Here is a 26,177-nt window from a genome sequence, read left to right as displayed (position 1 = left end):
TGTTTTCACCACAGGCTCCTGTCACTGTGATACAATCCACCATGGGGCCTTCATGACAGACCAGACTTGTAAGGTGGCTTAATCTTAGACTCTTGACTTCTTGAACAGTGAAGTGAGGCATTTCTTTGCTAAGCAACAGAAAATGGACTGACAGAACGAGGCCCGCGGCTGGCTTCAATTCCAGCTGTTTCCCTTTCAAAGGAGATTGAAACAGAAGAAAACCTTCTTATCACCAGATGTGGTAGCCATGTCTTTAATCCAGTGCTCAGAAAGCAGAGGTAGACAGATCTCTAAATTCAAGGGCAGCCTGGTCTACAGACCAAGTTTAAGGAATAGCCAGGGCTATACAAAGAAACCTTGTTTCAAAGAAACCAAAAGAAGAGGAGGAAGAGGAGGAGGAGCAAGAGAAAGAGGAAGAAAGAAAGAAAGAAAGGAAGAAAGAAAGAAAGAGAAAGAAAGAAAGAAAGAAAGAAAGAAAGAAAGAAAGAAAGAAAGAAAGGAAGAAAGAAAGGAAGAAAGAAAAAAACCCATCTTACCGGTCACCACTACTTGAGCAGCTCCCATTGCTTTGGCCACAAGCAAAGTGACTATCCCAACTGGTCCTAGACAAGGCAGAGAGTGGAAGGGTTTGTGTGTTAATAAAAGCATCAACTTTCTCCCTGCTTGAGCCCTAGATAGGAGCCATGGGTTGTGCGTACACTCATGTGTGCACATGTGTTGCTAGTGTCTATCCAAGTGCCATTTTTAGAGCTGGTCATGAACAGAGATGTGCACAAATGAAGAATTGTTCTCCTGCTAAAACATTTTCCTAGCAGTTAAGTTCTGGTTGACTCCTCACTCTTCAGAGTTAGAAAGTTTCTTTTCTCTTAGGCACGGCTGGGGAGAATTGAAAAACATCACAGACTAGGCACCGGAAGGTCTGGATGTGTTTCCCTGCCCTCAGGAGAACCCCCCAGGGTGAGTCACATTCTTCCTTAAGGGTCCAAGCATTCCTCTTCCTTGAGGTGGGTCCCTGGGTTGACACCTCCCCCCAACCTTGGTATTTGTTTGCTAGATGGCACTGTGGTTTTAACATAAAACAAAGCCCCACACAAGGCAATAAGGAATACTTTTTGAGTTTGGTTTTTGTATATCACCCCTTGAAAACAACTCTGTGTATTTCCCCCAGAAAGCAAAACACTGAGGATACCTAAAATGTCTGAGAGACTAGTTGCAGGGATTATAGGTAGGGTTAGCATACAGTTTCTAAGATTATGCTATAACTTCACAGCTATTGACTTAGTAGAATTTGGTTCTTTCTTCGTGTGGGTCCCCAGAATTGAGCTCAGCATCAGAATTCGTGGTAGGTACCTTTACCAGCTGAGCCCAGGGATTTTTCTTTCTTGTTTAAGGGAGCATAGGCTTCTGTGACCTAAAGCCTATAATCCCAGCCATCAGGAGGCTGAACGAGATTGTAAGTTCAAGGCTAGCCTGAGCTATATGACAAAGACTATTTTTAAAAGTCTTAAGCCACATGCAAAGCCTAGGCAGGGATGGTAGCACACACCTGCATTTCCAGCATTTAGGCAGCTGAAGCAGGAGCATCATGAATTGCAAGCAAATCAACTACCCAGCTAGACCACTAAAAAATAAAGCAAAACACTTAAAAAAAAAAAAAAAAAAAAAAAACCCACAAAACTAAAGCTAACTGATTCTGCACCAAAATATTAACAGTGGTTCTCTCGGGCTTGTGAGTAATGGGCTATGAATGAATTTCTGTGAGAGCATGTGCACACACTCGTGTGCATGCACCTGTGTACATGCATGCATGTGTTATCTGAGTTACCAGCAATTTAAAACCTAGAATTATTTGGTCTGAGGCCCCTGGGGTTTGTTTCAAGTAGCTAGAGGCAAGAGATGGGAGAAGACAGAGATAGGGAACTGGCCCTGGTCAGTGTCTGACTCCCTCCTGTGAGTAGGGCACACCTACTCCCTTTGCAGAGGGGCAAACCTGTCATTTCTCTTGTGTGACTTGCAAGTTATTCCCTTTACTACGCTAAATATTTCCCTAGCTTATGTTAAGGGCTCAAAATTTATTGCAAGATTTATTTATTGCTAAAATGATGAAGAGTTATATTTCTTGTGAAATCTAACAATAGTTGCTACCATGTTCAGACACTTATTCTTCTCTTTGGCCTTTTAGAGATAGTTCTCACTGTGTAGCTCAGATTGGCCTGGAATACACAAAAATTCTCTTGCCTCAGTCTCCAGGTTCCAAAATACAGATGTGTGCGGCTACATCCCCTTGGACATTCCCTTTGTTTAACCCAGTACTGATCACTGAGCAAGACTACCCAACCCTCTCCTTCCCAGAAGGTGTCAAACGTCAAACCCAGCTCTTGGAGAAGAAATGAGAGACAGGAGGGCTCTCCACATTCCCGTCCAGTGAATCCACAGCCACAAGCCCTGTTTCTTACCAGCTCCACACACAAGGACCTTGTTCCCCAGGGAAACTGAACCTCGACGGCAGGCATAGATCCCCACAGACAGAGGCTCAATCAGGGCCCCTTCTTCAAAGGTGACACCGTCAGGAAGCCTGAGAAGTAATCCAACACCCACAGTTAGAGTCTCTGACTCTAGCAAGTTCTGATGATGCTCAATTCTACGCTGACATGCCGCAGTAATGCTGCTGTGACACTGTCACTGACACGACACTGTATTTGCCTAAGGTCACTACACCAGTGAACAAACACTTCAACCCTGACTATGTGCATAGCAATGTGCTAAGTCAGCACGTTATATATGATTGCTCACAACACTGTTAGAATGATCCAGTAGTAGCTGCTATTACCTCCCCCGAACCCCTCCTACCCCACACACTCAGTCAACCGAGAAAGAAATTAGGTTGCAAGAGTTAAATGGCTCATCTCGGAAGTTCAAAGTGAAGCTCAAAGAGTTTGAATTAGAAGGCAGATGTTTGCCCCCAAAGCCATGTATTATGCCCCTAGGAAAGTAAAGTTCTTTGGCAAAACCACTTCAGAGTTCTGTGAACACAGGGTTTCTGGTGATTTTTCTTTCAAGTGCTAGGGACTGAACCCAGTAACCCAGCACCTGCACATAAGGACTGGTCTACACTACGGCTTTCTAGTATGCACTTTGCCAAGCAGTTAGGTAACAGTGGGCATCCCTTTGTTACCCACCCTCCTCGTGTATCCCGAGGTGCCCCGTGACTGGTTGAGATACAAGTGAGAACTGTCCCACAGAGCTGACAGAAGGCCGCGTCACCTTCACTGCTAGGTTCTCAGCTTCTCTTCTGAGCCTGCTTGGCATTTCAACCGCATCCACAATTCTGTGATGCTGACAGTGTTTGTGGGAGGCTTGGCAAAGTAGGATGCTGTCTTACCTAATCCTCAGGACAACACTGCCAGACAGGCAGAGCAGGCCTTCTTTTCACGTTATTCTTCAGGAGACAAAAACTAAAGCTGTGACAAGATTTCGAGACCCAAGCCAAGGAGTCCTGGTTGCCCTCATTTGGCGCACACCAGCTGCCCTGTGGCACAAGTGGCTCTGGGGCTCATACTTCATTCCTGCTGGGTTCCCTACTATCCAATGTTTACTTAGTTCCTGTTTCCATACATACACACATTCTCAGACACAACATCCTGCCCTTCACATTCTCCCACAGAGCAGGGACTGGCCCTCAGCCGAGTTTCTCTCCCCTCTCTCTAACTTCTCTGTAGCATAAGAACACCAAAAAGAAATGAGGTCAAGGGGAGAGGGGAGGAAGGGACCAGGGTCTGAGTGTTCTGTCAGGTGCTGTCTCCTCACACCTGTACCCAGCTGAGAGCAAGGCTCCAAGCTCACAGGCAGAAGACTAGGAGTCCAGGAGCAGCCCCGCCAACCACTGACCAGGTCAGAATGAGGACTGTGGGTTTCCTGGACCGGAGCCTTGTGTAACTAACTTAAGGACACCAGAGGACAGGCAACCCAGTGGGTTTTACAACAGGGTTCAGGGCAAAGATAAAAGGGTAGAGGAGGGAGCTGGATGTCAGAAGATATGGAGTAGGAAATGCAGAGGTAGTGGCAGTGTTGGGGTCCTCAGAAACAGATCAGAGGGGAAGGCTGAGGTAGAGCACCAGGGAGCAGAGGCAGAAGGAAGCCATGGAGGAATGGTAAAGGTTCCTAGGGGCTCGGAGATCTGCCGTGACCACCTATAAACAGAATATCAATCATCACCACACCCCACACACCATCTTAAAACCTCCAAGCCGACCCCAGCTGTGGCCTAGTCTCTCTCAGGTCCCTCCCTGGACTCCACCCTCAAACTGACTGAAAGAATGTTCTGTGAGGGAGATGCTAACCAGGATGCCTATTTTACAGGCAAGGAAGGATACTGAGGATTTTAAACCTAAGGTCAATGAGCAAGTGGCAGAGACCACTGTTCAGTTTTGAGCTTTAACCACTGTGTTCCTGACTTCCATCCATGAAAGGCTGTTTGAGGCCTGACCTGTACAGCCTGCCTTCCTCTAGAGCGCTCCCGGGTGCTGACCTCAGTCATCACAAGATCTCTAGTCTGTGTCTCGTCTCTGAATTCTCAGGGAGTACTAGAAAATCTTGGATCTAGTCATCTGTGGTGCTCATGTCTGTAACTTCAGAAATCTGAGAAACCGAAGCAGGAGGATTGACATGAATTTGATGTTGGCCTGGATTACAGTTACAGGCCAGCCTGGAGTATATGGTAAGATCTTACTGAAGAAAGGAAATAAGGAAGGGGAGGAAAAGGAAGGAGGAGGAGAAACCAAAATAAAAAGTGAAAAAAAAAAATTTAGAAAAAAACTCAGTTAGATCCAGCAGACCATCCGAGCACTTGACACATTTAGCCTCTGTCACATAAGTGCTGTCCTGGCTGAGAGCTGCCTCTGGGATCAGGGTAGACAGGAAGAAAACTTGGATTGGTAAGGGGAATGGCATGCTAGCAGCCTAGGGCTCCAAGGAACAATATGTGGTACCCTGCTTTCCTCTCGGACGTATCTTTTTGACCCTGGCTACGATCTGTGCCTCCGTTCACTAGCTTTCTTCTGCTTCAGCGAAGCCGAGCATACAAACTCCAACAGTGGCTCTCAGCCCGTTGCTCCCCATCATTCACTAGGCATGCAAAGCCCCACTGTATCCAAGCACACGTGTGCAGAAATAACCTCCCATGCATTCAGCAGAAGCAGAAGGTCATGTCACCTCCCCAAAGACACAAGGAGGGAATGAAGTCAGCGTGGCAGGACTCTCACCCTGTACCAGCAGGTTCTCAATATGTGACTCTCGCTGGCCTGAACTACCTACATATAGAACAAACCTTCCTCTGCCTCCAGAGATCTGGGATTCAAGGGGTGTGACATCACACAGAGCTATAATTTTCTTTTCTGTGGTTGCAGTGCACTTGGTTATAACAAGTTCTGTCCAGAATGGCTGGAAGAGGTGATTTTTGGTGATGATTTTCTTCAGTCAAACTGAAAAATCACTGTTGAGTCAGACTGAACCCCAGGTTGACTATGTTCCTTCATTCCACCAAGAGGAGAGCAGGCCTGCCTTTAATGTCCTGATATTAGAAGTACTGCTGAACTGAATGTGGTGGTACATGAAACAGGCAGATCTCTGAGTTTGAGGTTAGTTATCCTGATATATATCTCTCTATGAGTTTGGGGCTAGCCAGAACTACATAGTAAGTCTCTCCCTACTTCTCATATGTACGATGTATCTGTGTATGTATGTATGTATGTATGTATGTATGCATGTATGTATGTATGTAAACGCTGCTTGCTGTAAGGAACTAGAAGAAAAGTCGTCAACCAATAAAAAAGAACTCCCACGGGGTTACGGTGAGGCGTTGGGCACTAACTTGTAGCAGAAGTCAGCATTGTGCTTGTAGAAGCGGCAGAGGTTCCCATCATCCGGGGGCGTGGCACAGAAGAAGATTGATGGCGTCAGATTGTATCGGCCGATCTTGCAGTATTCATCTATTTCTCGGGGAACACCAGGCTCGATGGCAACCCGATCCCCTGGAGAGAAGAACACAGATGGTGTCACATCTACAAACAGAAGCTGAGCCTCAAGCCTGCTGGGTCTGGTTCTGCTTTCCAGCCTTTGAAAACAGGAGCAGGGGCAGAAATGCTATGAAGGCATGCTTGCTCACTGGTTGAGGCCAGATGTAAGAATCAAGAGCCTGGTCTTTGGGAATCCTGACATCATAGACAAGGTGCCTTCTCCTCTCTTCCCTTTCCTCTTCCTCTGACCTCTCCACGCCATCTCTCTGAGATCTGTTTTACTCTATAAGCCAACAAGCTCACCAATTTCTGCGTTTTGGTATTATCAGTGCGGCAACACACAGTTCTCTGTGTCTCAAAACCTTCATCCTCTCAGCTTCCACCCCAACCCCTAAGACACCTGAGGCTCTAAGTTTGTCTGTTATGAATTATCACTGCTGGTTACACAGTACTAAAAATGGAGATCACATGGTATATATTTCTTGCACCTGGCTTCTCATTAAGTAAATTTTTAGGTTAATACATGTTATAGATCAATTGTTTATTCCTTTCTTGAGACTTTCAGTAGCATCCCATCCTATGAACACAGCACCTAGAGCTAAGCTATTCTCTTGTTGGTAGACTACTGGCTATCTCCTGTTTTCTAGATAATTTTTGTGAGTGTCTTGACTCCTCATTTAAATTGAGAGTACCTTAAGATTAGTAAGTTGTCTGCTTCATATATATTTTACCATAATAAGAAACCAGTGGGTAAGACCTGGAGAAAGCTCTGCATTTAAGAGCACTGTCTGCTCTATTAGAGGACCCAGCCTTAATTCTCAGCTCACAACCAGCTCACAAATACCTGTAACTCCAGTTCTAGGGAATCTGACTCCCTCTTCTGGCTTTCACAGGCAACAGACATGCACATGGTGCAAGACACACATGCAGACAAAATGCACACACACATAGAAATTCTAAACTTAAAAAATGTGTATATATATGTATATATAAGTGGGAGGGGTGGGTGGGTGAGTGGGGGAGCACCCTCATAGAAGCAGGGGGAGGGAGGATGGGATAGGAGGTTTCTGGAGAGGAAACTGGGAAAGGGGATAACATTTGAAATGTAAATGAGAATATCCAATAAAATATATTAAAAAATAAAGCTTTATATTCTAAAAACATAAAGGGCTCATGTAACAATTCACTATTAAGGGTAATATACTCAACTTGATATCCAAGGTGGAGTTTTACATCATCTCATTTTACCTCCTAGTTATTACATTACAACATGAAAATTTTCATTGGAAGAGTTTAAGAGGGGGTATACATATTTTTTTCATCTCTAGTAACCCCCCAGGGGAAAACATCTGCTCTGAGCATCAGTGTGTGAGAATCTAGACACATTACTTGAGCTGTGTCATTTTATTGGTCTGACCCTCTTCACTAGCTCAAAATAAAACCTTCTCAGATGACAGGCAAGCTCACTGGTTCAAAAATTCACTCTTGAGCCAGCTCAAACAGGGTGGCACTCCAGCCAACTCAGACTAGCCAGTGTGTGACCTGGGCAAGAACCACATTCCAGTGTCTGCATCTACTAATAAAACTAATAATGTGTACCTCATGGCATTTTCTCAAGAATTAAATATTTACATGTATTGGTGTTCAATGAACAGCAAGCCAATACATACAAGCTTTCTTCTGTTTGTAATTATTCTTTTCATATATCCAGCTCCCAGACCCAAATCAATGAGCTTTCTTTAACCACCTCTGTGTCCTTTCCTTGACCCCTGACTATGTACATTTTTCTCCATTAGTGTTGTTGACAGTTCTAAGTTCTGGTCTCTCTAGCCAGATCTATAAATCCAGGGCTTTTGTTTTTGTCCCATTTCTCAAAGCACCTGACCCAAGTCTGAACCCACAGTAGACACTGATTAAGCACTTGCTAGAACTCAGAGAACCTGGTCCAACACAACAGGAAGGGATCGGATGTTGGTTGGTTGGTGGAAGATGAGAACCTTCCACTTTGAGATGAGCCTGGGTCACCACAGGCTTTTTCAATTTCCATTACCAATCAATAGGTCTTGATTTAAGAATCCTAAATGAGACAATGTTTAACTTCTAAGTTTACTGGTGCTCTTTATGTCTGGGCTCAGAAACTGAACTATTTCACAATGCTTCCTACCACACCCAAGCTTCCTCCAACTGATTTGAAGTCCTCTCCAGGCCACTGATGGCCTCATTAGCAAAGGAAGGTTGATGCCATCAGCTAGTTGTGCCCAGACAGTTCAGAACTAATTCGCTGCGTTGGAGGACGATGCAGTCTACTGCAGCCATTACTCTGGGACTATCAAACACAGGTTTTTCTAGACCGTTGTTCTCCTAGGCGTCTGATAAAAACCAGAGACTACGTTAGAGGCCCCAGGGAGAAGCATACCACTCTTGTTGAGCTAAATGGATGTGCTGTCAAGCTACTTTTAAAATATTCATGTTCATACACATAGCTGAGCGCTGCCCACTCTCAGTCCTGTTTGTTCTCTCCTTAGTGGTCAGCAGGTAATGTAAGACTCAAAACAAAAGTGCCAAGAGCAAATGACTTATATGCTCACCCCTGGGTGGGACATCTAGATCACAGCGCGTCCCAGGCTCAGGGGTCATTGGAAGAGGGAGGTAAAGGGATGTAAGCACATGGGTGCTGTGTAACACTGTCCTCCGGACACACCATGGCTATTGTACTCACAAACTCACTGCATCCATGGTCACCTACACAATCAGTGGACATCCCAACAGGGAGTACTAAACTGGACTCTGCTTTAAATAAATTTAAAAAAAAAAGGCAAAGACACAAAGAAGGGGCAAGTTGGGGAACCTGGGCAAAAGTGGGGACACATCGTTAATATGTATAAAACTGTTACAGAATAAATAAAAGATATTCTATTGAAATAAAAACTTCAGGATGAAAGACAAGCTAGTTGACTGGCTTAACGCTGGGTATAAGGCTTTAGCCTTGTGAAAGCCACAGTGCAGCCTGAGATGAGAACTTAAGGGAGTAGAAGGAGAAATGCCAAGATTTTAAGGTCATTTCTTGGCTACATAGCAAGATGGAAGCCAATTGGGATAAAAGAGCCTCTCTCTGAAAAGAAAATCAAGATCTTCCTAATTCAAAGATTCTAGGGTGTGGGGTTAAAACAGCCCTACCATGCATGGGGAAAGCCCGTGCATTCCACAATAAGACCACACATTCTGTCAAGACACAGAGAGTCTCTGGGCGCTCTGATTAAGCAGCATGACTCCAGGTGATGGTGGAGCACGCCTTTAATCCCAAAACTTGGGAGGCAGAGGCAGACAGATTTCTGAGTTCAAGACCAGTCTGGTCTACAGAAATCCAGGGCAGCCAGAGCTACAAAAGTAATCCTGTCTCAAACAACCAAAGAGTATGCCTAACCAGGAATAGACTCACACCTGAAATGATGTAAGCCAGGCATAGTAGCTCATGGTTTTTATAACAGTACTCTGGGGCTAAGGCAAAAGGATCACCTTGAGATAGAGGCGATCTTGATATAGCCTGGGCTATAGAGTTCTGGGCCAGCCTGGGCTATAGAGTGAAGCACTATCTCAAAAGTAAATGAATAAAAGTAAAATCAAAAAGGTCTTGATTTTCAGCATATGGAAGCAGTTTGTAGCTTATGACAGGAATACTTTCTCAACCCCGTTTTCTGATTTATTTCACATTCTTCATCTCTTTCAAAGGGGACATGGGTCTAGATAAGACACATTGATCCTCTTTGCCTTCCCCAGCACACATTGTGACTTAAGTACCTGCTTCTGACCCTGGTCTGTGCCCATCCCCCCCCCCCCCCCCCCCCCCCCCCGCAGAAAGTAAGATCCCTACATGTAGGGACCCAGCACTCCCTCTTACACACCTGTACCTCTGTGCTTAGCGGAGATGTACTCTCAGCAAAAGCACTCAGACGTTTACTGACCTGGTTTTAGATGTTTCACTGATGCTCCTACTTTTGTGACTGTTCCAGCAGCTTCATGCCCAAGCACCATTGGCTTTTTCACAACAAAATCCCCAATTCGGCCATGCTCCCAGTAGTGAACATCCGAGCCGCAGATCCCCACCGAATGCATCTTTAGTAACACATCTAGTGAAATAATGGAGACAGAGGAAACACTGAGGGAAAGGCGATCCTTCCATTCCTCTCAGAAACTCTAGCAGTCTCCCTCTAGACAGGGAAGAGAGCTCGGTTCTCAGAGTCAAGTACAGAATTGAGATTACAAAGGAAAATGAGCTAATCAGAGAGCCTAGGAAGACACAGAACAGCTTGAACATAGCAAAGGAACTGAACGCTGAAGGTCTGTGCATGTTAACTTGGCTGGGCTAGGGTACCCTGCCATTTGGTCAAATATCCATGCAGATTTTGCTCACAAGGCAGGGTTCTTGTGAAAGGTCTAATGGTACAATTAGCATTTAAATCAAGATTATGAGTGGGCCAAATTATCCTCCATAAAGTCAGTAGGTAGGCCTCAACCAATCAAGTAAAAAGCCTTTGGGAGAAAACCAAAGGAGAATCAAGTTAGGGTTCTCTCAAGGTGTCTTATGGTACAATTAGCATTTAAATCAATAGACTTTGAGTGGACCAGATTATCCTCCATAAGTAGACAGGCCTCATCCAATCAAGTAAAGCCCTTGGGAGAAGACCGAAGAAGAAACGTTCCTAAGACTCCAATACAGAAAACTTGCCAGAGACTGCTGCCCTGTCCTGCAAGCCCAAAGCTTTCCCACCATCCAGTCACAGGGTCAGTTGCTTAACATAAAAGAAAACCACCCTCTCCCCCTCCCAACCTCTGCATAAATGCACATACATGTGCATACATATCTTACTTGCTCTGTCTGTTTGGAGAACCCTGACCAATCCTGCTGTACAAGATATTATGAGGAAGCACCGTGTCAGCTGTTTAAAAGAACAAACTATTTGCAGGAGATAACCAGTAGCTTGCCACCGCGTGATGACCCGCCAGGTTAAGTTCCTCCTGTTCCTTGTTTTCTAAAGAGGTGCAGCTTTACTTAGCTTACTGTCCCCTTCGAGGGACTGAGTCAAGTGAGGTGCAGTGGTATTTCTGCTGGCTACTGTCCAAGTTTAAAACAATGGCACTGCTGGGCCTCTGGGCTCAAGTAAGTACCAATGGATTCCTGCCCTGTCTGACTTAGCTGACTTTATGAATCCCTCCCTGAGGAAAACCTCCATCTTTGAAAGACAAAGAGACCAAGAGACAGCATCTGTCACAAACCACCAGCAATCCATCCCCCTCCCCACCCCACCCCGCCCCCAGAAATGGCTCTAGAGAATTGTCTCTGCCCTTGGTTTTGATTGAGCAGTTAGGAATGACAGGCTGAATTCTGAAATCAAAGATAAAGATTACTGAAATCAGGAGAACTCAGCTTTCTCTATAGAAGTTCAAATTTGCATCAAGAGATGTTGGCTTTCTGAAATACTTTCTTCCAATTCAACCACAGCAAAAGGCAGAAGAATGAGTGGGCTGAGTGGGGTTGGAAGTTTCGGAGGGGGGCTCGGAGGGGCCCTTTACACACCGGGAAAGGCCTAACTTGGCTGCCTCTACAACCAAGGCCAACTCGTCAGCATACAGAGAGGCCGCCTCCTCTGAACATGGTATCTTCATGAAAATGTTTAAGCCCTGAACTTGCATTGCTTGCGAAGCACTGACAGAAACAGCTGTTTATTTTTATATCTTATCACCACAAGTCAACAATACAGCTGACCTTTGAGTAGCAAAGCTCACGAGTTACCAAGAAAGCTGTCTTCAATCTGTGCTGAAGTGTGGTACGGTGTTGAGAACATCCCAGGGCATCAAGGAGAGGACAGGGGTCTGAGGGACCCAAGACTCTGCATTGCCCCTAGCTTCACCCTGGGCTTCTATAGATTAGGAACTAGATTTTGGGATGAAGGGTCTACTCTGGCCAACACTTGGCATTACCTCCCCAGGTCCAGATGACACCAGGAAGCCTTCATGGCAGCTCAGCCCAGTGGGCTCTCCCACTGAGAGGTCTAGGAGTGGAGCAAAGGTGTTAGGAGCCCTGCCTCTACATATTCAGTCACTTTTGATTCAGGGAAGAGACAGGGCTTCCAGCAGCCCCTCCTACCCCTCCTAGATAGGTAGACAGTTCTGGTCTGGCCCTCTTGGCTGTTCTAACACAATGTTCCTCTACAAACTCTGAGATTTAGTTCTGTGGAGTTTTAGAACCAGAATTATGATTTGGTATCTAATCTGGTAGACATGATACTGGGTTGTTGTTAGGTAGGGATGGTTGGTTCTGCCTTTGGTCCACATGATTCACATCAGAAACTCCAGGCAACGTGGCAGTCTGGTATCTAAGCTTCTCTCCTATCGGTGATTCTTTTACTTCAAACAGCAACCAAAGTATAAACGGTCGAGGGCAATGGACGACGTAAGCACATTAGCTGGTAGGGAAAGGGGCAAGGACCAACGCACAAGCCTCCAAGGCCAAAGCCAGCAGATACAACGAATGTCACATCAGAACCTACCATTTGGGCCCAGCTCAGGGATTGGGTAGTTCTCCTGAAATAAATAAAACAGAGAAGGTTATTTAGTCCACATAATAACTTACCTGTATATATTTCACTTATAAAATATTCTCCTGGAGTTTCATTGAATTATTTCTCAAAACACAAGTTCACACCATCTCCTACTACCCGTGAGCACACAAGGGGCAGCACATCAGGCAGGCTAGAAATCCTGGCCTGCCTGCCACCATATTGCTCAAAACAGAGCCCAGATAGTGTCATGCCCGATGTATTCCAAACACAACAGAGAACAAGCTGAAGTTAGTGACCTGCCATGGATCGGAAAAAAGTTCTGAAGCTGGGTTCCCTGCCTGGAAAACTGACCCACAATCAATTGTCAGCTATCAGATCCTGACGGAAGCCGCTCTAATTCCTCAACATACCACCCCCACTCTGGTGGCATTTGCCCAAGACTAAGAAAAAAAGTGTGCTAGACGTGTCCCAGGCAGAGAGAGTGTCTGAGCTGTTGTGGGTCTCTAGATTTGCCTTCCACACTGGAACTTTTCATCCTAGAAATCTCACTCTCAGATACAGATCTGCTCGGACATATTCCTACAGGAAAGAAGGGAGTGGTGAGCAGGGGCTGGCAGGGGCTGCTGGGAGAGGATCTACATGGCTAGTCTGTTCTTTTAAATCATCTCCAGTGGGTACCCAGTCCTTCCTTCTAAAACCTCCATGGGGAGTCTAGGAACTCATTGGGAACACAGGGACCCTGCATTTTAGTGCAAAAAGCAATGGGAGGTATTCTGGTATTTACAGATAGTATTCGAATCTGCTTACTAACCTGTTCTCCGAGGTTAACTGCCAGGGTTCAGTCAGGATTGACAAGGAGAAAAGACACTGATCCAAGTGTTTACTAATTCTTTGTGGGCAGACAAGAACCAGAGGGAAAAGCAACAAGAATTGTTTACCATGCCTGCTGGTAGGCCAGATAATACTTTCAGCTCGGTCTTACCACAGCCCAGAGCTTAAAGGGGAGAAAGAAAGCTGAGGTTAGGAAGTTAGCTAACTTGGTCAAGATCCTGGATCAACCAAGGCTTGGCCCGGCTGTGTCTGACATCTATACCAGTTTCTACTGTACCTAGTGCAGGCCTGAGGGAGTGACCTTTCTTCTTTGGGTGAAAGTCAGTCGTGTGATAGGTGGGCCTCATGCAGAGTGTCCCGATGGGTCTTTGATTAAAGATTTCCTGGCTAGTGAGATGAAACTCACGTGGTAGAAGGTGAGAACCAACACAAAAGTTGTCCTCTGACCTCCATATACCAGCCATGCCCCCCCCCCACATATACATACAGTGAATAAATATTTTTTTAAAAATAAAAGTTCGGACTGGAGAGATGGCTCAGTGGTTAAGAGCACTGACTGCTCTTCCAAAGGTTCCGAGTTCAAATCCCAGAAACCATATGGTGACTCACAACCATCTGTAATGAGATCTGATGCCCTCTTCTGGTGTGTCTGAAGACAGCTACAGTGTTCTCACATATAATAAATAAATCTTTAAAAGAAAAGTTCTCGACCTTCCCAAAGTTTCCTGAACTGTCTTTAATTTTATTAAACAGGCTCTTGCTACATACTCACATACTGGAATCCACTAACTATGCACCCCATGTTGACCTCAAACTGATGAGTCTATTGCCCCAAAGTCTAAGATTGAGGCTGCGCCCCCAGGCCTGGCTCACGTCACTTGCTATAGGCAGCCCACAGCATTAATCCACACTGACAGTAGCTAGTGCTAAACCTTACTCAGCATTTCTAATGCTCCTATTTCTTCCACACCAGGTCCAGTGCCTCACTCCAAACCGAGGAGGTGGTAGCCTTCCCCAAAAGATTCCACATAAGGTCTAAATGGTAAGGTCTAGATGCTTTAACTTCAAACCACCAGTCTCTCCTGTGGGGAAAACTCAGTGCTAATTGAACTGAGGGGGGAAAACCCCACGTGTGTGCTAATGCTGAGAGGCACGGGGCTATGGGGTCCATTGGGGTAACCTATGCTGAGTTCTACAGGCACCATCAATTCAGCTCCGTGGCCTGAGAATGAAGAACTGGAATGGTTAGTAACCTGCCGGGCTAAGCAGGGGCTAAGCAGGGGGTGACACTACTGGAGTCCGGGAAGGAAAAAAAAATCCATTTTTAAAGAAATCGCCACCTAAGAACAGCTATCAGCAAATCTTCCCCAAAGTGGTCACGGGTCCTTATTTAACATTAACTAAGGCCCTGGATTGTTGTGTAAACTTGTGTTTCTCTTATAGCAGATAAAATTTTAACTTCACCTTCAGTGCAATCTAATGAACTTGTTTCTAACTTGGAACCTCGCCCATCCTCCCTACTAATGGCATCAACAGACAAACCGCAGGCACTGAAGTTCTGCTCCACCTTCTTCCTATCTCTGCTTCCAGCTAGGGGTTAGTTACCAAGCTGCGCTTACCTAATCATGCAGAGATGCAGTGACCCTTCAGGACACCAGAGGGTGCTATGCTAACATCTGTTTTCTGTTGAGTGGCAGAGGACATTGAACACTTCATTCTTCCCACCACTTCCCTCTCCTCTCTTCCCACACTCTCTGGCTACTTATCTGGAGGTGACCTTTAAGCCGTCCCTCCTCCTAAATGCTGGAAATACAAAGGAGTGCCACCATACCGTATTTTTTTGTGGTGCTGGCGAAGGAACCCAGGCTTTGTGTAAACAAGGCAAGCAACAGAGCTAGAACCCTAACAACCTCTCCCTGCCTCTTGATGACTTCGCTGGACTGTGGATTAGCTCTGGCCTCCCCCTCTCTGCAGGGGGTATGCCACTGGGCATAAGACCTTATTAAGATCAACCCTTGGTAACTGGAGAGATGGCTCAGCAGTTGAAACTGCTTGGACCAGAGGACCAGAGTTCAGATTCTGGCATCCATGTCAGGCTGTTGACAAATGCCTGTAGCTCCAGCTCCAAGGGATCCAACACGTTCTGGGTTCTGGCCGTTGCAGGCACATGTGAGCACACATACTAACAAATGCTTTCTTTATACTTACCTATAGCCCCAGTTGAGGAAGCTGAGGCAGAAGGATCTAGAACTTTAAAATCGACTGAAATAGACAGCAAGATTGTCTTAAACTAAATAAGCCATAACCTTGTAGATACTGTGCTACAAACCACTGTTTTGTAGCGCAGCTTTACGGAGCCACCACAGCAGGGCCACTGAACACTAAAAGGTGCTGTGTGGAGACCGCCCTGTTGACCTAATCTCCTGTTTGCCTAGTCTCCTTCTCCAGCTCAGGTTTCCTGGATGCTAAGCTTTCCTTTACCTGCTCAGCTCTCAGGGTTCTTGAGAGCTGTAGCTCAGGGGTAGAATGGATGCCTTAAAAAGGGTGAGGACAGACAGACAGACAAACGTACCCATGCATCATGAATGGACACATGCATGCACACACACACTCCTCCCTCACACACACATACACAGTTACTTAGTTCCTCTGACAGCCTACACTTTCACTTTATTCTCCGTGATTGTCATTTCAGACACATTCAAAGTTTCCTGAGCAGGATTTCTTGGGGATGTCTCACAAATGCACCAAGAGGAGCGCTGTCTTCTTTAGCTATGTCAGCATTCTAGAAACATCTGAATCACATATAAAGCCACCCTTCTCTCTCTTCAGCACACTCTCAGTAACCCTTACACAATCTCCATAAAGATGTCCCTGGGTAGATGGAATCATCTCAGCTGTCTCTCATCCAAATTGTGTTTGTGTGTGTGTGTGTGCATATATGTGTATGTATGTATATGAATGTGTGTATGTGGATGTATGTATATATATGTATATGTATGTATATGTGTGTGTGTGTGTCTATGTCTGTGTGGTTTGAATGTCTCATCAGCTCCCTTAGGTATATTTGAATTCACACTCTCAACCCATTTTGCCTAGGTCAATGGTTCTCAACCTTCTTAACGATGTGGCCCTTTAATACCATTCATGCTGTGGTGACCCCTAATCATACAACTATTTGCATTGTTAGTTTATAACTAATTTTGTTTGTTATGTAATCATAATGTAAATATCTCATGTGCAGGATATCTAATATGTAACCTCTACAAAAGGGTTAAAAACCATTGTTTGAGTGCAGCTGGCCTAGGTGGTAGTCAGGACATCGAGACAAGGAAAAATCGTGGAAGGGCCATTTTCCCTCCTCTAGTAGGCCTGGGTGAGCCTGGGCAGAAGTCAGGCTCTGGAATAGCCTGCCCATGTACAAAGCCGGCTCTCCTCAACCTGCTGTGTACCTAAGGCATGTTATATAACCTCTTCAATTTCCTCTTTTGTATCGTGAGGATAATCATGAAAGAGAATGCCGACTCATAGCAAATACGTTTGCTCTTATTACAAAAGAAATAGCCCAAAGTTCTGTTCCCGTAACACTTTAACCAGCTCTGGACAACCTTGTCCTTTGGCAAAGGGCAAAGTACTTCAAAGTGTTGTAAGGGATTAGACTCCCCCATCCCCCCCTTTTTTCATGTTAAGTTCAAAAAAAAAAAAAAAATGTGTCCTTTAAAGGAATGGGACTTGGAAGACCTGAAATAGGACTCTACCAATGATTTAGGCATGCTTCCTGTAATGTGGAAACGAAGCCACCCCCATACTTTAAAGGGACAGCCCAGATCCTTAGCAGATGTCTTTGCCACTTGCTCCCACGTGTCAGTGTGCCTGTGACCCCAGGGGCTGTGCTGACTATTGCTACTCTCTTCCTGCTTCATTTTTCCCTAACCCCCATGTATCTGTCTTGTGTTCTCAGAGTGGGAGGAAAACCCAAAGGTTTTCCAATTAGGCAAGAGACTTTGCTCCAGCCATTAATCTTGGCATATGAGGCAGTCAAAGTAAAGGATTGAAAGCCCTCCCAGAGTCCACTGACCTGGTCCTCTGCCCAGGCTCTCCTCCTTCTATCCAGCCTCTGTGCTGCTGATGACAATCTTTCAGAAATAGGAAGGTTTACACTCCCCCCCTCAATAACCCTGAAAAATCCTTTTCCTCTCAAATGGGGACCCCAATCCCCAATCTCACCTCTAGCCACAAACATTTCCTATTTATTCTTCCTCATAAAGGCTCTTTCTCCCTCTCAAGATCCCATGAAACAGGAAGTGAAGCATCTTAACTCCTGTGGGACATTAAGACTTAAGTTTGGATATGTTAGGATTGAAGAGTCTGGAAATATCCTGATGGGTCTATCCAACAGTCTAGATTGCTGCTTTTATTTTTTTTTTCTGAGACAAAGTCTCTTTGTATAACCCTGACTATAACTAGGCCTCAGATCTGCTTGTTTCTGCCTCCCAAGTGCTGGGGTTAAAGGTCAGCAGTGGTACCTGGCTTTCAGCAGGCTTTTGTAATCTAGGGTTCTCAGGGTATTCCTTGCTTTAGAAGCCTTCCCTGGGGTAACATGACTTGGAACATAATTCATTTGCACCCTCTGTCCACAAGATCCCAATCTACACAGGACAGAGAACTACTTAGTTCTTATCAGTAATATTAAATTTTCTTCCTAATTAAAAATATAGGAACGAAACCACATGCTAATTAGATAATACATATTTAAGTAAGCAAGAGTATGCTTGTTAGCATCAATGGAGAAGGCTTGTGCAGTTATAAGTTTTTATTCTCTTTTATACTGAACAGATAACTGCAAATCTTGACCAAGTTACCTGTGGTTAGAAACGTTTTTCGTATAAAAAAAATCTAGTTTGGAGAAAACCTCTACCTTCAGCAACCATGCTGAGAACTAACTAAATTTGTTGCCAATATTAATATTTAACTACACATATACACATGTCATTATATATGTCCATATGCACATATTTCTCTTCAGTATATCATGGGATATTTGAAAAAGAATTTCCCCTAATCTATGAGCCCTTTTCTTCTCAGAACATTAAGACCTTATCAGACTGGTGCTTCCTTCTACTTTGATGGGAAATATCTCGGTGCCTCCAGACCTTTCCAGACAAAGGCAATGCTTTCTCAAGCATTTGACAGAGAAGTCAGGTTGCTTGTTTTGAATTTGAAGTGGCTTATCATTGGTTTGGGTTTTGTTTACTACAGAAACATAATTTAGATAAAATGAAGGAAGTATTTATTTGGATAGTTCCTTGTTTTCTAAATGAGTTTGGTGTTCTAGTTTCCCTCTCAAGAGCCTCCACTTCGGGACTGAACTTAGGGTCTTGCCCATGGTAACCCTATCCCTAAATTGCATCTCTAGCGTCCTTCTTACTTTTGAGATAAGGACACACTAAACTGCCCATGCTGGTCTCATTCTGTAGCCCAGAGTAGTCTGAAGAAGACCTTGAACTTTCAGTCCTCTTCTGCCTTGGCTGTGAGCAGCTGGGGCTATGGGCTTTGAACAAACCCAGACATACTAAAATACAGAGTAGCCTGCATCCCTCTCCAGGTTTTCTCCCTGGCTGAATCAGCTGCTCACTAGTGGCTATCAAGGTACCTGGCTCTGTCCAGCCAGGGAAAGGGACAGGATGCCTAGGACCTTTTGACTTGCCAGGTGATCATGACAAGACCCTCCTTCTCATCCATAGCTCAACTATGTTAAGAAGTGTGTTGAGATGCAACTTGTTTTTTAAAAACATCATCATCAAAGCAATTCTCTTTTCACTGTATCCTATTTATTTAGCGTGCCTATGTATATATACATACATGTCACATACATGCAGGTGGGCATCAGAAGGCAACATCTGGGAGCCAGCGCTTTCTTTCCACCATGTGGGTTCCAGATATCAAACTCAACCTGTCAGGCATGGCAGCAAGCACCATCTTGCCATCCCTTGAAGCAATCCTTTTGGCCTAGGAAGTGTTACATTTCCTCAAAAAGCAAAAACTACTTTCACGGAATCCTGATTGTTATTTAAACCTCATGCCATCCTCTCTGCCCTTTATAATGAAACAATATTAATATTTAAATGACTGTTTTTTCCCCCTTTACCTTGTTGTCCACTCATAGCCAATGACAGTATAAAATAAACAAAAATCCAAACCACAGCCTTGCCACCTCCTCCAGGGTGCTCAGCTGTCTGTCACAACAGTTGCTGTTCCCTGTCCACATGCTGAAATAAGAGAGGGCCGGTGTTCAGGAAGGAAGGAGGTAGCAATGCTCTCAGAGGATGGACCATAACTGACTGGAGATGGGACTAGATGCTGGGAGGCCCGTGTAAAAGTGGCTAGCACTCTGTTAGCTGTAGAGGCCAGCAAACAGTCTGTGGTCAGCTGGAAATGAAAATAATCTCATTCTTTCAGCCCAGAGTTTGAAGCATTGAGCTAAAGCGCCCAGTTCGTGGGTAAGATGTAACAATGTCCCGATTCCTTTCCTTAGCATCTTTACTAGCCTAGCAAACTCTACATCACAAAAACATTTCTTAAAAATGCAAAAACTCACAAGCCACCCACTTGCCTGAGCAAAGATTCTGTGCAGATAAGCCAAGTCTGCTGTTTTCTGTTCCAAATTCATGAACCAGCAATTCATTACCCAGTGAAGAAAAGAAAGTTCTGGATTTCTCAAGATGGGCTAAAGAGGCATATGGTCCAACTGCTGCAGTTGTAGTGTTCTGCCTGGCCCACATTCTATGAATTTTGCCAAAACTATCCATACATTTGATGGTTTTGGCCTTGATCCACACTCTGGTAAGACTGTTTAAACGCTTGGGCCTCCTGCTTGGCTCCAGTCAGCACAGTAGGGTTGCCTGCACTCTATGGGGCGCTTTCCTAAGCACAGGGCCAATGACGCCACACAACCCAAATAAATACCAAAGTCTCTCTTCCTCCCTCCTCCTCCTCCTCTTTCCCAGTGTTAGGGATTTAACCTAGAGACTCTACCACTGGCCTTGAATTTACTCTCTAGTCCAATCTGGCCTTGAACTTTCAGTCTTCCTGCCTCAGTCTCTGGAGTAGCTGGGATTGCAGGCCTAGCTCTCCTCTTCCAGCAGGAGAAATTACGTTAATTATAGCAGGAGAAAGACTGCTAAGCCACACAGCTACCTGCAGGGGAGGTGGGGCTGACTCCCACTCCCAGCCCCTTGGTTGAGACTTTACTACTTCCTTTTCAAGAATAACCCCTCCTGTTTGCCGACAGGTGGAGGGGTAGGTAGATGGTGGAACATGCTCACAGAAGCAGGAGGAGGAGAGATGGGATGGGGGGATGGATGGGAAACCGGGAAAGGGGATAACATTTTAAATGTAAATAAAATATATCCAATAAAATCAGTAAAATAAAATAAAATTACAAAAGAAAAAAAAATGGCACTGACTGCTCTTCCAGAGGTCCTGAGTTCAATTCCCTGCAACCACATAGTGGTTCACAGCCTTCTGTAATCGTATCTGATGCTCTACATATCTGAAGACGGTGTACTTATATATACACAGAATAAATCTTTTAAAAAAGAAATCTGGTTTTCCCCTCATGAAGATGAAGGAAACCTACCAGCCTGTCCTAATGTCTACATGCCAACCCGCCATACACATTACTCATTTACTTGTCCTTCTTAAAATGCGTGTTAAGTGTCCACACACAAACACATCCCCTCTCTCATTCATCACCCAAATCACAAAAGCTCTCCTCAGTGCTGACACTGAATATGGGAAGACCTCCAATGCTGGACTTGGGAAAGGGGAATCCTGCTTTCCAGGCAGCTGCAGGCCAGGCTGGGTCTTAGCGTCCCTTCCTGCTTGCCTCAGCAAAGTGACTCAGATCCTGTTTTTCTAGATAGAGCTATGCCCCGGACATTGGCCTTATGATAGCTGGGAAGGCATCACTGCGAAAGCCTGAGCTCCCTTTCCCTTCAGAACCCTTCGGAATCCTGCTCTAGATATTAGCAATGGGTGTTTCTCCAAAGAATGTGAGATCCTGGGGCAAGGGTTTTTATCAGCAGACCCTGCCCCTAGTCTACTCAATTCTCCACCCATCCTCCAGGGAAAGACCTAAAACTGTGGCTGTGTGGCATTACATTAAAAAGGAAAACATGTCTTCTCTCTTCCCCACTTTATAATTCATAGCCAAGCTAGCCTGATTTTCAAAAGCCACTACCACCTTATCTACCACACTCAGACATCCTGGGTTTCACTGTGTGGTTCTCCTAGGAGAGAACAGCTCCCCTCAAGTTTCCAGGGGTTTGGGGTTCATCCCACCACCCAAATTTGCACTACTAATATCTGCCCCAAGAAAACAGAGGGATAGAAGTCTCCCATAGGGGTTGTGGTGGCTGGGAAAAGATGCCTGGGAAGGAGGAAAGCCCAGGAGGCCTGTGTTGAGTTACAGGGGTCCCAGCACATGATGGTGCTTTGATGATTTCTTTCACCAGTCTCTTGGGGGATGCTTGGGAGCAGGGACTATGGTCCTCGGCACACAGAACAGGCAAATCTCACTTAGTAAATAAACATTAGTGACTCACCCTGGAAGCTACGTAGCAATACATCACTTTCCCTCCCCATACCTGCCACTTACTGTGATAAACAACCACAGCGTCTCTTTAATTCAGGGTATTGGGTAGGAGTTCCAAAGGGACTGGAGAGGGCACTAGAAAGAATTCGAATCTGAGTCCTTGTCTTGGCTCTGTTAACTAACCAAGACTACCCATCTTGGGGAGCGTCAGTTCAGGCAGTGGTTCCTGGCTTGGAATCCACAGATGGGTGGATAAATCTGGAACCACCTGAAAATGCTTCCAAACTCAGTCTCTTTGCATTCAGTGAAGTGTCAAAACACCGAGGACAGGCGGTTAAACAGACAAACACTGTTCATCTGGATGAGTCTCTCCTGGTACACGTTCTCTGAGTGAGAAGGAGACAGGCCCTGGGGAGCAGAGTTGGCTGGTACCAAATGCACATATGCATGTCCAGCTGAGGTGGACTTTGTCAAGGGAACTTTGGCATAAGCACAGAGGTGATTCAGCAAATGTCTGAACACTGGTTCAGGGGACAGAAAGAAGTTTAAAGCCAGATACAGACTTACATAGAATGCTCCAGGGAAATGATCCAGATGTGGAGTAAGGGAAATCAGCAATAGGCTAAATCCCCAGTTAAAGTGCATTATTAGCACTTACTGAATGCTAGGCCCTCTCATGATCATAATTCTGCTGGGAGATATTATCAGTCCCAAGCAAAAAGGATTAGATAGAAACGTCATCATGGCTTTTAAATGCCACCTTGACATCTTTTTCTACCAGAGATCTGGGTAGATCCTAATCCTGGAAGTCTCCCTCTGATCCTTCTGAGGAGCGATAACAAGAGTGTGAATTTGCAGCTAACCGGGGTGGTGAAGGCTTGATAGGTTTTCAACTGTTCACGTGCCTGTCAGCGGTCTAGGTTCCAGGAGCACGCGACCAGAACTCTTCCTAGAGATAGATAACGGCTACCCCACCCCCACCTTTCCATAACCAGCTGAGATCTGGGTAAACAGAGGCAGCCAGAGGTGCTTGGCACGGGCCACGTGCCGGCCCTATATGAGCAACATAACTTTGGTAGTGGGTAATGCTGCTGAGCTTGCCAGAGGGGCGAAGCAGGGCTGGGTGGGTGGCTGCCTGGAGTCCCACACTCCTTCCCCTTTTTACCAGGCGAATGTCTCCAGGTCCGTGCACCACCAGGGACAGGTTCTCGCCCTTTGCTGGAGCTGCCATGTCGCTCTCTTGCTTCGAGGTGTAGGTTGGACCCGGCGGGGAGCTGGTGGCTCTGCTCGTTGAACGGCCAAGGGTCTGGAGTAAGGGGCAGGGGCGGAGCCTGGAGAAGGCAAAGCGCGGGCCCGGGGCGGGGCCTGCGCATTGACAGCCAGGAGGCGGGGTCGCGCCGGGCGTGGGGGTGGGTATGGGAGTGGGGGCGGGGGACGAGACTTCGCTCAGCCCTAGTAATCTGGAGTAAAGAAAGCAATCGGCCTACCAAGGCCATTGTGGATTTGTGGCTGCAGAAGACCGGGCTAGCACCCAGAATCCTCAAACAGCAAGTTTAGGTCAGAGGTGGAGCACGGGTGTTGTGTTACTAACGGGAACGGTGCTGCTGCAGGCAAGACACCGCGAGCGCTCTGAAAAACCAGCTAAACGCTGCAGCCGCTCCGGTCACCTCAGCAACCGGCTGAGGACCGGTTTTCACCCGCTGGGGTGAGAGAAGAAAAGCGCTTGTCACGTGGTCCTGGTGCCTCTACGTAAAGACGAGGTTGGGGTAGGATTTGCAAGCCTTTCTCTTTAAAGGCTTTCTCGCTTTCCTTGGCAGCCGGATTTCTGCCCAGGTTCCGCCTTTAGTGCCTCCCCAGTCAGGACCAACAGGTTTTTACTTTAGCGATGGAGCTTGCTGCCCCTTTAGCTATCCATACTGGGAGTTTCTTTTCCTTTCCTTCCTTCCTCCCTTCCTTCCTCCCTCCCTTTCTTCCTTCCTTCCTCCCACCCTGCCTGCCTTGGCTGCCCTACAATTTGCTCTGTAAACCAGAGCTGGCCTTGAACTCTTGAGTATTGGAATTAAAGGCATAACCACTGCCTCCGGACTCTTTCCCACATCATACCTACTACTACTCTCCAAGGGATTCTTTAGAGATGGCTGCGAGCCACCATGAGGTTGCTGGGATTTGAACTCGGGACCTGAGCCATCTCTCCAGCCCCCTCCAAGGGATTCTTACCAGAGCTCCCAATTCTTGATGTCTCCCTGTGAGGATGGAACGGGTTTTACATTCTTTAGCAACATCCCCTGGATGCACTCACTAAAGAGCCCTCTGAGGCTAAGGTTTCATTTCTTGACTAGAAGGCAGTGAAATGTTTGGCCCACCAGGGGAGCTTAATGGAGAGAGACACCAAATAAGAAAGGGGGAAGTGAGGGATGGAGCAGGTAGAAATTTGGTGCAAGACTTAATAAAACAAGGTGCATGCTTTTAAAAAATGCTTTATGATTTTATGAGTTTGCATGTTTTGCCCGAATGCATCCATGTGAATGAGTGGTGTCCCTGGAGGATGTAAGCGCGCCTTGGATCTTCTGATCTGGAGTTACAAATGGTTGTGAGCTGCCCTTTGGCTGCTGGGAATTAAACCCGGGTCCTCTGCAAGAGCAACAAATGCTCTAAACTACTGTGCCATCCCTCCTGCTGCTGAATGGATTTTTAAAATGTATTTTTAAATTGAAACGCTAACAAATTTCTAATTACATTGCTCCCCCCCCCCAAAAAAAAATCCCTACAGACTGAGTATTGTAGTTGAGAATCAAAGATGAGAAAAAAAAATTTTTTTTAATTTTAAAAGAAGTCCTCAGGTCCTTGCTACACACAAGGTAAGCAATCGCCGTCACACAACAACAACAACAACAAACAAATCCTGGAGGAAAAAGGAACAGAGTTTAAGAATGCCAACAAGTGACCTTCCATTTGGGTGTCTGGGGTTTGGAATTGAATGAGGTTGGGTGTCACTCTGTGACTATGATCCTCAACTCAGCTTCCAAAGAGCCATGGTTCCAGGGGTGGGGCCTCAAGCCTCCATCTTAAAATCAGGGGTTGGGGGCTTTTATTCTAAAGCAATTTAAGAAGCTGACATGAAGAAGAAGAGGAGGAGAAAGAAGAAGTAGTAGTAGCTATTGAATTTAAACAAGGTATGGCCACTCTATACAAGCTGTTAACCATCCAGAAGTTACGATGGCTAGGAAGTAGTTTTTTCCTGACATTTTTGCTGAATAACCTATAAAATGCTGACTTTGCCTCCACTGATGGCCAGTTTGCCTCAGCGTCCTTGGGTCCCTGTGGTACCTCCAGCCACCATAGCACTGTGAGACACACCTGCTGGGCAGAGCTAGAGCATGCTGATAAACTTCTCCTGTGGGCATTTAGGTGGAATTTGGAAACTGAATCACAGACCCCCTCTGAGGTCACATATGTAACAGAAGGGGGCCAGGCTCATCATAGCTGCTACAGGAGTCTGGATTTCGAGATCACACAGTGTGCTGACCGGAGAAGCCTGCAGATCCTTGGTGTTCCCAGGGTTAGAACATCTGTGTAACCTTAATTTCTGGCTTTCTCTGTCAGTTTTTCAACTTTATCATGTATTCAAACTCGGTTGTTTATTGCAACAACAAAAGAGAAACACATAAACATGAAAGCTTCTTACACACCTTCAAAATAAGGTTACTGCTGAAAATTAAACTAGTAAAATCCATATGTGTGGGTTGATGTCTATATGCAGGTGAGAGCAAGCTCAAGGTAAGGCAAGGCCTGTGGCTGGGCAGTGCCAAAAAAAAAAAGGTGGGCACAGTTTTTGAGGGGCAGGAGAGATAGGAGAAAAAAAGAAACCAAGATGGAGGAAGAGAAGGATGACCCAGATCTGTGTGGCTTTAAATAGCCACAGGTAGCTATGAATGTCTTATAAGGGATGGATTATTATAGGACAGTTTGTCTTATCTAGGCCAGCAGTTTATATCATATCAGTTGGCTCTGAGTTTATTGTGTGGACTTTTTTTGGGGTGAGAATTTACTGATATAAAAGTGATTAATAAATTACAAGCTTCTCGAGTTTTTATTTTACTGGGTTACTGGGAATTGTGACAATAACCACAGGGGGCAGACACTGGGAATGTGTGCAGAGTCCAAAATAGAGAACCG

General features: G+C 45.6%; 1 protein-coding gene across 1 annotated transcript in view; it reads right to left on the bottom strand.

Moving 5' to 3' along the window:
* SORD (sorbitol dehydrogenase) overlaps positions 1–23,326 on the bottom strand; it is a 29,057-nt gene extending 5,731 nt beyond the window's left edge. Inside the window, exons 1-6 of the mRNA XM_080931427.1 lie at positions 23,167–23,326; positions 12,563–12,596; positions 9,977–10,141; positions 5,870–6,029; positions 2,457–2,575; positions 537–602 (exon numbers count right to left, since the gene is read on the bottom strand). Of these exons, the coding sequence (XP_080787553.1) occupies positions 537–602; positions 2,457–2,575; positions 5,870–6,029; positions 9,977–10,141; positions 12,563–12,596; positions 23,167–23,232 (610 nt within the window). The 5' untranslated portion in view covers positions 23,233–23,326. The remainder of the gene's footprint in view (positions 1–536; positions 603–2,456; positions 2,576–5,869; positions 6,030–9,976; positions 10,142–12,562; positions 12,597–23,166) is intronic.
* Positions 23,327–26,177: the final 2,851 nt, after the last annotated feature.

This window comes from Micromys minutus (genome assembly GCF_963924665.1).
Source record: "Micromys minutus genome assembly, chromosome: 17".
In the NCBI taxonomy this organism is placed as follows: domain Eukaryota; kingdom Metazoa; phylum Chordata; class Mammalia; order Rodentia; family Muridae; genus Micromys; species Micromys minutus.
Note: the sequence above shows the minus strand (reverse complement) of the source record. Positions and strands in the feature narration are given on the sequence as shown.